We start from the raw sequence: 13,673 nt of genomic DNA, 5'->3' as shown, positions 1-13,673 counted from the left end.
TGGAAGAATCAGAAATGATAAAACAATCGAGGTATTTATCTTCTACAAAACGAAACAGTAAGCAAAATTAAAGCGAGTTTTTCAACTGTTATGGCTTCTAACTAAATAGTTCATCTATAACCATGAACCAAAAAGCTTGTGGTTCAAAAATTGGTAATGTTAGCAGGACATTACATCGACGTGTTTAAAAAAATGTATGGTTGCTTCATCAACTTTAAAATACTTACTTTACTACTTACTTAATGATCCCGCGCCGATCCTCCGGTGCATAGGGCCGTGGTAAAAAACCTCCACTGTTGACGATCCGGAGCCAGCGTCTTCACCTGGTCCCAGTCAAGATTCTCGTCGACAGTTCGGATTTCAGCGGCTAGGCTTCGCCGCCACGAATTTCTGGGTCTGCCTCTTCTTCGATGACCTTCTGGATTCCAATCTAGCGCCTCTCTGCAAATCTCGTTTTCATCTCTTCGCAGCGTGTGCCCAATCCATCTCCACTTACGTTCCCGAATCTCGATTTCTAGCGCCTTTTGATGACACCGGCGATGTAGTTCCTCATTCGAGATCCAGTTGCCAGGCCACCAAGCGCGGATGATATTCCGCAGGCAGCGGTTTACAAATACTTGCAGTTTTCGCGTCGTTACCGCATATGTGCACCAAGTTTCGCACCCGTACAGCAATACGGATTTGACGTTTGAGTTGAAGATTCGGATTTTTGTTCGTAGAGAGATCTGGCGTGACCGCCAGATGTTTCGGAGACTCGCTAACGCAAATCGGGCCTTTCTGATCCGTGTTTCGATGTCTTTTCTGGTACCACCATCAGGCGTAATCTGGCTACCAAGATACTGGAAGCACTCCACTTTCTCAACTTGTTGCCCAGCTACCATGAAACTGGAGGGATTTCCTGTGTTGATCTCCATCGACTTGGTCTTTCCGACATTGACTTTGAGACCTGCTGCCTTGGAACTTTCGGTGAGGTCGTCGAGTTTACTCTGCATATCTGGTTGTGTTTGGGCGAGCAAAACAATATCGTCAGCCAGGTCAAGGTCGTTCAGTTGCTCCATTGTTGAAGGATTCCACGGCAATCCTCGGTTCGGTGCACAGTCAATCGATCCAATCAGAATCTCATCCATTACGATTAGAAAAAGTAGCGGTGATAGAATACATCCTTGTCTCACTCCAGCAGTTACCGGGATTGGTTCGGACAAGACACCGTCGTGCAAGACCTTGCACGAAAATGCCTCATACTGTGCTTCGATGAGATGGACTAGTTTCTCTGGGACCCCTCGTCGCCTTAGAGCCGCCCAGATGTTTTCATGGTTAAGTCGGTCGAATGCTTTTTCGAAATCAACGAACACCAGCAGAAGAGAGTCCTGGAATTCGTTGATTTGTTCCAGTATGATTCGTAGCGTTGTGATGTGGTCCACACATGATCGTCGAGATCGGAATCCAGCTTGTTGCCGTCGGAGTATAGCGTCTATTTTCTCCTGGATCCTGTTCAGAATCACTTTGCAGAGTACTTTGAGGGTTGTACAGATCAACGTTATGCCTCGCCAGTTACCGCACTCTGTCAGGTCTCCTTTCTTCGGGACCTTTACGAGGATACCCTGCATCCAGTCGGCCGGGAATGTTGCAGTATCCCAGATGTCAGCGAAAAGACGGTGCAACATTTGTGCTGATAGGGCAGGGTCGGCTTTCAGCATTTCAGCAGGGATGCAATCGATCCCAGGTGCTTTGTTGGATTTCATGTCCGCTTCTATTTCAGCCAGCGAGGGCGCTTCCGAGTTGACGCCATTTATGCGACTTACTGTTGCCGCTTCGAGCTGCAGATTCTGTTGGCCATCGCTATTCGTGACTCGGAAGAGTTGTTCGAAGTGCTCAGTCCAGCTGATCTGTTCGATCGGTCAATAACTGACCTGCTCGGTCTTTTAGCGGCATTCTTGCATTAGTCCTTGCACCACTGAGGCGGCGAGAGATGTCATAAAGTAATCGGATGTCTCCATTGGCGGCGGCTCTTTCTCCCTCTTCGGCTAGGGAGTTTGTCCAGGCTCTCTTGTCTCGTCTACAAGCTCGTTTAACTGCCTTTTCCAGCTCCGCATATCGTAAGCGGGCGGCTGCTCTGGCTGACCCGGTACATGCCTGCTCAATTCCGACTTTCGCCTTTCTCCGATCATCGACCATCCTCCAAATTTCATCCGACATCCATTCACTCCTTCTTCCACAAACTTTACCGAGAGTACCATGGCTCGTCGTGATAAAGGTATTCTTGATTAAACACCACTGTTCTTCGACTGTTCCGTCTGTCGGCAGCTCCCAGGCTCGGGATTCTAGTTGTTCAACGTATGCCCTTTTCACCTCTGGATTCTCCAACCGGCGGACGTCGTATCGACACCCGACTTTCTCCTCGCGCCGTTGGACACGTGCAACTCTCAGTCGTATCTCGCCAAGGACGAGGTGATGGTCAGATGCAATGTCTGCGCTTCGCTTGTTGCGGACATCAAGAAGGCTCCTTCTCCATTTTCGGCTGATGCAGATATGGTCAATTTGATTTTCTGTTCGGCCATCTCGGGATACCCAAGTGACCTTATGTGCTGGTCGATGGGGGAAGAGCGATCCACCGATCATCATGTTGTTGTTGCCACAAAATTCTACAAACAGCTCTCCGTTTTCGCTCATCTGTCCTAGGCCATGGCGCCCCATGATGCGCTCAAGGTCCTGATTGTCGGAGCCAATCTTTGCGTTGAAGTCGCCCAAATGGATTTGAATGTCACCCTTCGGAATTCTCTCAACCACGCTGTTCAGTTGACTGTAAAACTGCTCTTTCTCCTGCAAGTCGGCAACGTCAGTTGGCGCATAACACTGGACCATTGTAAGGTTTCTAACCCATGTTCTAAATCTCGCTACGATTATTCTTTCGTTTATCGGTTCCCATCTAATGAGGGCCGCGTAGGCCTGCGGGCTTAACAGGAAACCAACTTCTCGTTCCCGAGTAGCATGTTCTCCTCGTATGCCAGAGTAAAGCAGGACTTGCCCGGATTGTGTCTTGTGTTCTCCAGTATTAGGCCAACGGACTTCGCTCAGTGCCAGAATTTCAAGCTTGAGGCGGCTAGCCTCTCTAGCAAGTTGTTCCAGTTTGCCTTGTTGGGCAAGGGTTAAAACATTCCAAGTTCCAATTCGTGTCCGTGTTTTCATGCTAAAAGTCGTCGCCAAAGTTCCAGGTCGGTCATTTCTTTCGGATTCCGTAACAATTTCAAATCGGGAGCAGTAGGTTGTTAGCCTAAGGTCCGGTGGATGCTTTGGTCGCATGCAGACTGAGAATGTGGCCGTACGCGTCTGTTCCCCAGGTCAGGGGCGGCGTGCAACAACAACCGAGCGTCTGTTCTCCAGGTCAGGGGCGGCTCAAACAGCGTCTGTCTAGCAGCGAGCGGCTGAACTTATGAAATGCGGCTTTCGCCAGCTAAGTCCAAGATGGCAGCCCCATCGCGGGTTAGGGACTCAACTTTAAAATAATAAAGAAAAAAAAGTGTTCTCATTAACATGAGAAAGATCCTTTCAAAAGGATATCTTGGCTTTTTTTTTGTTTGTTTTTCTAGGATTTGGATTTCTAGGATATCTTAGCGCCGAAAACCTTTCCCATGACAAAACGCTTTCAAACTTATGAGTATTGATTTGTATAAAATTTATAGTTTTAGAAACCTCGTAACGTTACTCAAATATATTTGTCAGACAATATTCAGCAACAAAAAAAATTTTGTCAGTTATTCAAAGTCTAAAAAAATGTTTTAAAATTGTTTTAGGATCATGACCCCAAAAATGTAAAAAAAGTGATGTATAATCAGTACTTCTCATGCTTATGCTTATGATACATACACAGCCAGATCTTGTCAGCATTCCGGTGAGTAGTAAAAGTACATTTACTACTTATCTTAACTCGGCCGGGCCCACTGTGCAGTATTGGACGCAGAGACTACTGGAACACGGACAACAGTAGTTGAGTAGTTGATGGTGGCCCATGTTAATTCGTCCTTCTGTTGGTGGAAATGAGGTTTTTCTGCACAGAAATCCAAAACATTGCAGTATATATTGAATCAATTGATAAATTGCAATTTTAAAATTACTTTACTGAAAGTTTAATCAAACTACATGTTTCGGATTATTGTGCACCATCATATAGCGCCTTTAGTCGCTCTTGAAAATAAATATTGGAAAAACAGAGAAAATATTAGTACCATTACAAAATCTTTTGGAATCAACTTTTCCAAAAGATTTTGCAAAATAATTGTGAAAGTACACATGCATGACTGACTCGCGAAAAACCCGCAATTTTCTACCATTTTAAAAACTATAAGCTTTTATGGCTAAATTAGTGAGGAAGAAACTATCAAAAGGATTCATGTTTAAAGATCTTAATACTAAAATACTTAGCTTTGATAAACTTGATGACTCCAACTCGGGTATGCTTTGTTCTGATTTTACCCTCGAGCAATCCATAGGTGGCACTCAATTTTCATTTAAGTAAATTCCAATACTAAACAAATTTGTTTGGCTTATTTTTTTATACACATTATCAAAATGAGCCACTCTATTAAAACGGAACCGAACCAGCAAAAAAAAAAACACATCAACGCAATGAGATTTTATCCCCGGTTTTGTAGGTTTGACATGCTCTTTAAAATATCCAATAAACACATTCAAAAGAATCATGAATGAATTCCGTTTAGTTTATTTCACTAACATAACACTTAAATTTCCCTTCCCAGCAAAACAAGCAATCAACACGTTTCTCGCACTGCATGATAAACAAAAAATTGCCAAATGCCAAACTTTCATTCATGCACTTCTTTCAAAAGCCACCAATTTTCTAAAAAAGTGTCGTTTAATCCGCGTTTTTTAACTTTAAGTTGAAACATTTACACAATAAATCGAAGAAAAAAACTTATCTTGGCAAAACCACTGGAAACGCGAAAAATCAGGACCGCGGGAGAAAATCGACCGCACTCGACCGCAGCTTACTTCGATCCTGATGTAAAATCAGTACTTCTCAACCAGTAAACTGTCAAAATTGTTCAACTCACAGTAGATAAATTTTGAAAAGTGAAATGCTAAGTTGACGTAATTTGACATATTTTGGCATCTTCAGATTTTCATTTGGAATTTCTCAAATATTCTGATAATTAAATTTGGATTTTGAGTATATTAACGCAAGATTTCCGGTATAACTTTGAGAAACAAGAGAGATAGAGCGGTTTTAGTCAAAAGTGGCAAATTGACACTCTAGGAACTCTGACGGGTAAAATATTTCTAGGACGAATGTAATTATTTGTTCATCTAATTTGTTAACATTACATTACAACCGGTTGTCTGTGCCCAATATCCCTCTACCCACATCTCCAACAAAAAATATTTGCTAGGATGCAGAGGTGACAAACAGTCATGGCCGTAGGAACGGGGGGGGTTTTGGGGGTTTAACCCCCCCCCATGAGTGTCCAAAAAAGCAAGCGAGGTATTCTACTCTACACTCAAAATTTTAAATTCATACTCAAGTTATTATAGTAGAGCAAAGATATTCAAGAGTAACTATCTGGACTAAAAACTAATACAAAAACCTCAAAAACCCATTTCAAGTACAAAATTCTGCTACAGTTTTCAAAATTTTCTCACTTGTGCATAGAATAAGATTGTCAGATTTTTTTACAGCATGTATCCGGCCGAACAAATGTTTTGAAGCCGTGTATTCGATTTAAAAATTGTTGACCAAATCCAGGCAAAACCGGGCAATTTTGGTCAAAACCCAGAAATTACCCATAAAAAATCTAGAATGATTATTCTTTCAAACTTGATGCAAAAATTTTGAACACATAAAAAAAAATTACAATACTATTTGTTTTTTTTTTCTAAGTTTCATTTGAGAATGAGAATGAGGACAATCCCGGGCAAAATCCGGGCATTTCCAATGAAATATGGGCAATCGGGTCGGATCGGACTTTTCCCAAATTCAATAATAAATATCCGGGCCAATCTTGGCAACCTAATCATAGAAATTCAGGTCTGAATATTAAATTTTAAATTTAACCCATTTTGGAGGTTCTGGTTCCATATTCCTATAACCAGAATTGTATTTCTACATATTTTCGTATTTCTTATGGTGTATCAAGCTTGGGATTCTTGATTTTCAGTTCGAATAATCATAAGAAAGTAGGAAACCCGTGTTCGATTTGGGTTTTGCATTCATATGAAATTTGAATCATGTTTTTCGAAGATCAAATGCATTTTCAATATTCTGATAATAGTTTTCCGAATGTGGAAAAAGAAGAGATTTGTTCTATATTCAAATTCGAAGTTCTTAATTTTTTTTCTAACACAAAATTTCAACATTAAGCTTCTAAGAGGCGATTCAAAATTGAAAACCAGATTCAGATTCATCATTAGAAATTCTCATTTTCAATCCGATTCATAAAACAGATAAAAATTAAATGATTGAAATAATGAAGATAAGATTAAAGTAGGACTAGAGAATTTCAATAATAGATCCATGAATGAGGGCTCTAAGATTTGGCTCATGAAATTCTAATCTGGAATTAAGATTCTTAAATCGTATTTTTTTGTACATTTCGAAAATCGTATAGAAATTCAGAAACAGATTCAAAGTTTAATTTTTGGATTCAGGTTTAAATTCAGAAAAAGATTCAGCTTGTGAATTCAATCAACATAAAATTGTAGAGAAATTCAAGAGAACATTAACTTAAAAAATTGTCAATTCAATTTCCAGATTTCAAAGTTTTTAATCAGAATTAGTATGTACACACAATTCAGCTGAAAATCACAAATATAAAATAGAATTTGAATTAATTTTCTAAGTTTTGATTCATGCAAAATATTCCAAATTATATTTAAAAAAAATCAAACATTTATTCTTTATGAAAAATATTTCCTGTTTCAGAAACAAGAACCTGAGATAACTTAAAAATCTGCACAATTTGTTTTATTTTCATGGTGTATTGTTTAACATTATTAATATAGTAGCTTTTTTAAAGCCAAATTCCAAACTAAAATCATAAACTTAGTTCAAATTTGCATCAAGCAAATTTGATTCGTATTTTTTTTTCTCTTCCTGTTTTTTTTTTTTGGAAAATTGTATTTATTTTCATCAAAGGTTAGAATTTTGGAATTTGCAAAAGAGTTTAGAAGATTGGGCTTGTTTGATTTGAGTATTGAATAAGTTTATTTTTAAGCAATTGAGGGCTACCCTAAAAAGAACTTATTTTATGATCAAATCATACAACTTTGATCTAAAAGACTTTTAAATAAATTCAAAAAAATTATCCATCCATGGAAGCAAATTTCATATTTTGTTTTTAGAGGTTTAATAAAAAAAAATAGCTCACCCTTTAGGCTAAGACCACTTTTCTAAAGCTACTTTTTTTTAAAGGTTTTGTCAATGACACTTTTCCATCCTTGTGGCATTCGTGTCTTTTTTCAAGTTACCATTTCATACGTGAAATATTAATGAGTACTTAAAAATGAATAATCATATAGTTACAAACATAATTTGTTTTAATTTTTTTTATTCCTGAGTTGTTAAGTAAAAAATCATAGGTAAAAATTAGTCACCAAAACCCCCCCCATGAGTCGGTTCTTCCTACGGCCCTGCAAACAGTAGTTCTATTCCTTTCTCTCTGCCAGCCTATTCATTGACTACTAGGACGTGGTCGGCGCCGTTATTGATGATAATAAGAGAGATCGTCCGTCAGTTCTGTTCATTGAGGATGACATGCAAGTCCCATGCACCATTCTTTTGTCCTTTGAACACAAATGATGGCGTCGGTCAATCACCGAGTAGCCACCATTGACAATGCGGAATTCGTTCTACTGAGCCACACCTATGATCATTAGACTGAGTCGATTTGGGGTCATTTTGGAATTTCTTAAACCCTGGGGTCTAAAAAGCTTCGTCTTGGTCCAAAACTCATCCATGATTTTTTGCAAAATTTTTTAGTAACGTTTACATGAGTAAATTTGAACTTTTAGGTTTGTATGGGAAAATTGAATATTTTGTACTGAAAAATCAACATCCTTTTTGTTTCATCTGTGGAACCGAGCCAGTTTATGGTTTTTATGCCAATTTATAAAATTCCTGAAGGAAATTTTCCGCTGAACAACTTTGTCGAAGACCGTAACTTCGTATCTTATTAGGCAAAAAAGTAATTAGCTGTTTAACAGGGGTATGTCTTTTCGCACTGATAAACAATAAATTCAATTGACATCACTGCTTGAGCCTCACGAAGTGTTGTATGGAAAGAAGTCACGCAATACCTCGCTAGGCACTCTGCAGTTATGTCAATTGAATTTATTGTTTATCAGTGCGAAAAGACATACCCCTGTTAAACAGCTAATAACTTTTATTCCTAATAAGATACGAAGTTACGGTCTTCGACAAAGTTGTTCAGCGGAAAATTTCCATTTGGAATTTTATAAATTGGCATAAAAACCGTAAACTGGCTCGGTTCCACAGACGAAAAAAAAATGATGTTGATTTTTCAGTACAAAATATTCAATTTTCCCATACAAACCTAAAAATTCAAATTTACTCATGTAAACGTTACTTGAAAATTTTGCAAAAAATCATGGATGAGTTTTGGACCAAGACGGAGCTTTTTAGACCCCAGGGTTTGAGAAATTCCAAAACGACCCCAAATCGACTCAGTCTAATGATCATGGAGTTCGAAATGTCTTGAACGCAATAATCACGTGAACCTTATAATAAAATCTTACCATAATAAATCTAAAACATACAGAACCTTATACGTGACAGAGAAAATACGTTCAAAAATAAGCAATGAAGCATTTCGGGCTTAATGATTAAAGCTGGATGTGAGTAGAGAATCAAGCTTAGCTCAGGCTAAGCTAAATTTGAAACTCCAGTTGCAGCTTTCTTTCTATGGCTTTCTATGACTCTCTTTCTATTTCTCTAGTTGGGATATTGGAAGTGGGGAAGGGGCTCTCTTACATTTTTCTTTTCATAACTCGAGAACCAATCAAGCAAATGGAACCAAATTACACATGTAAAGGTATTTCAATACGAGAAATGTTTCTATGGTTATTTGAGACACTTTTCTTCTTCCAGCGGGGAGGATGGAAAAGGGAGGGCTTCCATACATTTTTAATAAAAAAAACTCGAAAACTTATCCAACAAATGGAACCAAATTGGGCATGGAAGGGCATTTGAATACGAGAAATGATTGTATGACAAATTGAGGCCCTTCCTTTCTTTCAGCGGGGAGACATAAATGGGGGAAAAAGGCTTCCATACAAATTTAGCATAACTTGAAAAATAATCGAGCAAATAAAACCAAATTTGACATCTGAGAGTATTTTAGTACAAGAAATATTTCTATGAATTTTAAGTACTCACCCCTCCATCCACTGGAGAGATAGAAAATGGGGCTCTCTAACATGTTGTTGCATAACTCGACTCACCAGCTAACCAAGCAAATGGAACCAAATATAGCATGAGATGGTATCTAATACGAGACATATTTCTATAATTATTTGAAACCATTCCTTTCTTGCACTTGGAGCATAGAATTGACGATATAGGAAGAGGGAAGGAGGGCTTCCATACCCTTTTTTGTATTACCACAGAATTCACCTAAAAATGGACAAAATTTGACATGGGTAATTATTTTGATACGGTTTTATGATTATTTGAGACACCAACCTTCTTTCAGTGAACAGGAACATACGAAGAGGGGAGGATGCAAATAGAATCAAGTATGGCATGGAAAGTTATTTGAGTACGAGATATGTTTCAACGATTGTATAGATTCTTACATCTTGCAGTGTGGAGAGAGTAAAGTGTGATACGGTCAAAATTTGGTCAAGGGAAAACGCGTGTAAATCGGTGAAATCGTTTATTTAAAAAATCAAATTAAATTTCTTTTTCAAGTTTAATTAGTATAAAATTCAGGAAAAATATTCAGTTAGGCTTCCGCTTTTCCAAATTCGAATTGTCGGGCCTTGCGCTTAACCCCTGCCACGAGATTTTGTACAGCCACCTTGTCCACCTTCTTCGCCGCAGAAAGCCAGTTTGCCTTGAACTGCTGCTCGTCCTTAGCAGTTTTTTGGTCTTCTTTAGGTTCCGCTTGACAATAGCCCAGTATTTCTCAATTGGGCGGAGCTCTGGCGTTTTGGGAGGGTTATTGTCCTTGGGAACCACCTGCACGTTGTAGGCGGCGTATCACTCCATGGCCTTTTAACCGTAATGTCAAGATGCCAAATCCGGCCAAAACAGTACGGAACAACCGTGTTTCTTCAGGAAAGGCAGCAGACGTTTATTCAAACACTCTTTCACGTAAATTTCTTGGTTGACAGTCCCGGAAGCTATGAAAATGCTGCTTTTCAAGCCTCAGGTACAGATGGCTTGCCAAACCAGATATTTCTTCGCGAACTTTGACAGTTTCATGTGTTTGAAAATATCTGCTACCTTTCCCCTTCCTTTTGCCGTAGAAAACTTCTGTCCCGGAAGCTGCTTGTAGTCGGCTTTGACGTAGGTTTCGTCGTCCATTACCACGCAGTCAAACTTTGTCAGCATCGTCGTGTACAGCCTCCGGGATCGCGCTTTGGCCGTCGTATTTTGTTTATCATCGCGATTTGGAGTCACTACCTTCTTGTAAGTCGATAGTCCGGCTCGTTTTTTGGCTCGATGCACGGTTGTAGACGATACACCCAGCTTATTGGCGGCATCTCGGAGAGAGAGGTTAGGGTTTCACTTGAAACTACCGGCAACTCTCTTTGTCATCTCAGCGGCTTCCGGTTTTCGATTTCTCCCCGATCCAGACTTCCTGGCTGTCGACAAACGTTCCCCAAACACTTTAATTACATTTGTAACGGTTGATTTGGCAACTTTTAGCGATTTTGCCAGCTTTGCGTGCGAGTACCTCGGATTTTCGCGATGCGCGAGCAAAATTTTGATACGCTGCTCATCTTCCTTGGACGGCATTTCGACAACTGAAGAGTGAATTCCAAAATCAAAATAGTAGCAACATTCTACACACACACACACACCTTCAAAATGAGGGGTGTTCAGGTTTTTTTAATGCAAAATTGAAAGAAATACGCCAAGTTGATATTGACCAAATTTTGACCGAATCACCCTTGAGGAAAGGAAGGGGCTTTATATAAATTTTGTTGTAAAGCTTAAAACTTATCAACTACTGTTGTTTGCGCATGATGATTTATGTTGTAATTTGATTTAAAATAGTTCTCACAAATCAAATAAAATTTGAATATATTTTTTGAAAATTTCATTTATTTTTGAAAGGTGTAGCAAAGGACACCGAGTCAGCTAGTTTACGATAAAAAGGAAAGGCCTAATATAACACTTGTAAGTCTTTACAACAATATCTATTTAAATTCTCATCGCATAAGTCTTCAGCTCCGTGCAGTTTTCCGTGCCATTAAATAGCACCCTGCCATTGTCATCCTTAAAATCCGCATACTTCATGGTGAAGACACATTCCATTCCGTAGCCTCCTATAGCCAGAGCAGATGCCGGATTGGTGCAATCGACACAAATCACATTTATTCCATGAAGATGGGCCAACTGGAAGTGTTTCAGCTGCAACTTGGTGGCTATGGCATTGCGGCGAAACTTCGGATTGACACCCGTTACGCTGAAGTAGTAAGCTTTATCCACTCCAAACCTTTCACAAATCCTGGCATTAATCGCAATGTGGGCAAGCAGTCGATGGATATCCGCAAACTTTTTCGTTTGTGCCTCGGATGCGAGTTGGAGGAATTTGGTCGGTTCATCTGGTCCAATTATGGATGACCCGGCGAAGCCTCCCAGCTCTCCCGTTTCTTCATCCACGGCTAAGATCATGAGGCCGGTGTCGATAATTCCGAGGGCACATTCCATATCGTCTGGATCAACGGCACTTCCCGAATAGTGAAAGTTTGTGAATGGATCATCCGGGTAGAAATATTTCTTCAAACCTTCTCGGAGCAGCTCTCGGTCTGCTTGGGTGGCTTGTCGATATCGGATCCCTTGGATCACCGAAGTTTCCAGAATGGCCTTCTGGTGTGGTTTAACAACCGCGTTCTGATGTAGATAGACCGCTCGTTGATTGATCGATGCACCGATCGAGCACATCCGGCGACAAACATTCATAGAGAACATTTTTACTTAGAAATGATATTTTAAAGTTATTATTTTTACCGTGAACTATTACCGACGGAAGTTAGATTTGAACTGGGTTGAATCCGACCACTCACAGCTTTATAAAAATCTTCCGCGCTTCCAATGCCTGACTATTTAGATTCATAAAAGCTTGTTAGAACTCAATATCCGCTATGCTACAGGCGCATAACTCGTGACGCTTTTTTGTGTAGAGCATCGCTTTTCGGGAATGTAGGGAACGCTATAGCGATCGAGCGATCGATGTTTCGAATGATTTCCTACAAGCCCACCCACATCAACAAGACAGATTCTCACGATAGCTTTGCTTAATACAATGTATTTGGCAATAAAAAAAACGAACGATGTTCTAATTGCAATCCGATTAGTTAAGGTTAGTTAATTATTTTTATTACAATGTTCAACTATAGTTGTGAAACAATGCTTGGTTAATGAAAAGTGAATTTTGATGAATTTTGAATTTTATCGACGTTTTTCGCCAAATCGGGATGAATCCCCCTAAAGCCGTTTGATGAAATGGCTGTAGGGGAATTCAAATACAATAAATCTAATCTGTCTATTTTAAGGGAAATAAGCTTTGATCACACGGCATAAACAAATTTTGATGAACTACAAATTAAAAAATATTTCGAAATTCCAACAAAATTTTACGACATTCTTTTGTAATATACCGTCAACTGGGGCGGGGCATCATGCAACACTTTTCAGCTTCAATGGCTTCTAAAAACTTAATGTCCACAGATAATCCTACCGCTTCAAAAGTTTTAAGGTTGATGGGACATCAAATAGACGCAGTAAAAAAAAAACAAAAGTAAAAAAAACTAATTGGTTTTTTTTTCAAAATCATGCTATTTTCACCCAATTAAGAAAAAGGGTTAGTTCGTTAGTTGCAAAAAAAATTGTTTTTAATGAACAATCAAATGAAAAACGTTTAAAAATTTATAGTTGTTGATATATTTGTGATGTCGTAGCGCATGAAGCACATATTGCAGTAATTTTTGGTTCTGTTTGAATTAAATTTTTCATTTTTTCTGCCAAAAATGTGTTTAAAGAACAAGCACATAAGGGTGCTGCATGCATGTAGGAGTAAAAAATACTACAAAAAATTCTACTAGCCGAAATCCTAAAAATTAATGTTTGGATGGATGAAATTTTGAAATCAACAAACACGCGATGAAAAACAATCATATGCCAGCATATAGGAACGACATTTAAAAAGTGAATCTTTGATTTGTATTTTGATGCATTTCAGCCCAGACTGGTAACTGAATTATAAAAATATTTATTTAAAAAAAATCGGTGATTGTCCGAAAAAATATGTTCACACCAACAGTGTTGGTATGGGATAATAAATCCATCAAGGCCAATCCGTCATACTGGATAAAGTTTTTTACGGCTTCGAAAAGTTTTGATATTTGTTCATCTATTGCTCGATTGTTTAAATTTTCTATGGGAATCAAAAACGTTAAAAAACTATCCAACT

The 13,673-nt window shown here is 39.0% G+C and overlaps 1 protein-coding gene across 1 annotated transcript; it reads right to left on the bottom strand.

Annotated features, from left to right (window-relative positions):
- Nucleotides 1–11,401: 11,401 nt before the first annotated feature.
- Nucleotides 11,402–12,172, bottom strand: LOC129738061 (arylalkylamine N-acetyltransferase-like 2). Its single transcript, XM_055729242.1, has one exon. It carries the CDS (start codon nucleotides 12,170–12,172, stop codon nucleotides 11,402–11,404), a length of 771 nt encoding a protein of 256 aa, XP_055585217.1.
- Nucleotides 12,173–13,673: the final 1,501 nt, after the last annotated feature.

Source organism: Uranotaenia lowii, chromosome 1 (genome assembly GCF_029784155.1).
Source record: "Uranotaenia lowii strain MFRU-FL chromosome 1, ASM2978415v1, whole genome shotgun sequence".
In the NCBI taxonomy this organism is placed as follows: Eukaryota; Metazoa; Arthropoda; class Insecta; order Diptera; family Culicidae; genus Uranotaenia; species Uranotaenia lowii.
Note: the sequence above shows the minus strand (reverse complement) of the source record. Positions and strands in the feature narration are given on the sequence as shown.

Coding starts and splice junctions, on each gene's coding strand:
- LOC129738061 (XM_055729242.1), bottom strand. CDS start 12,172: ATGTTCTCTATGAATGTTTGTCGCCGGATGTGCTCGATCGGTGCATCG.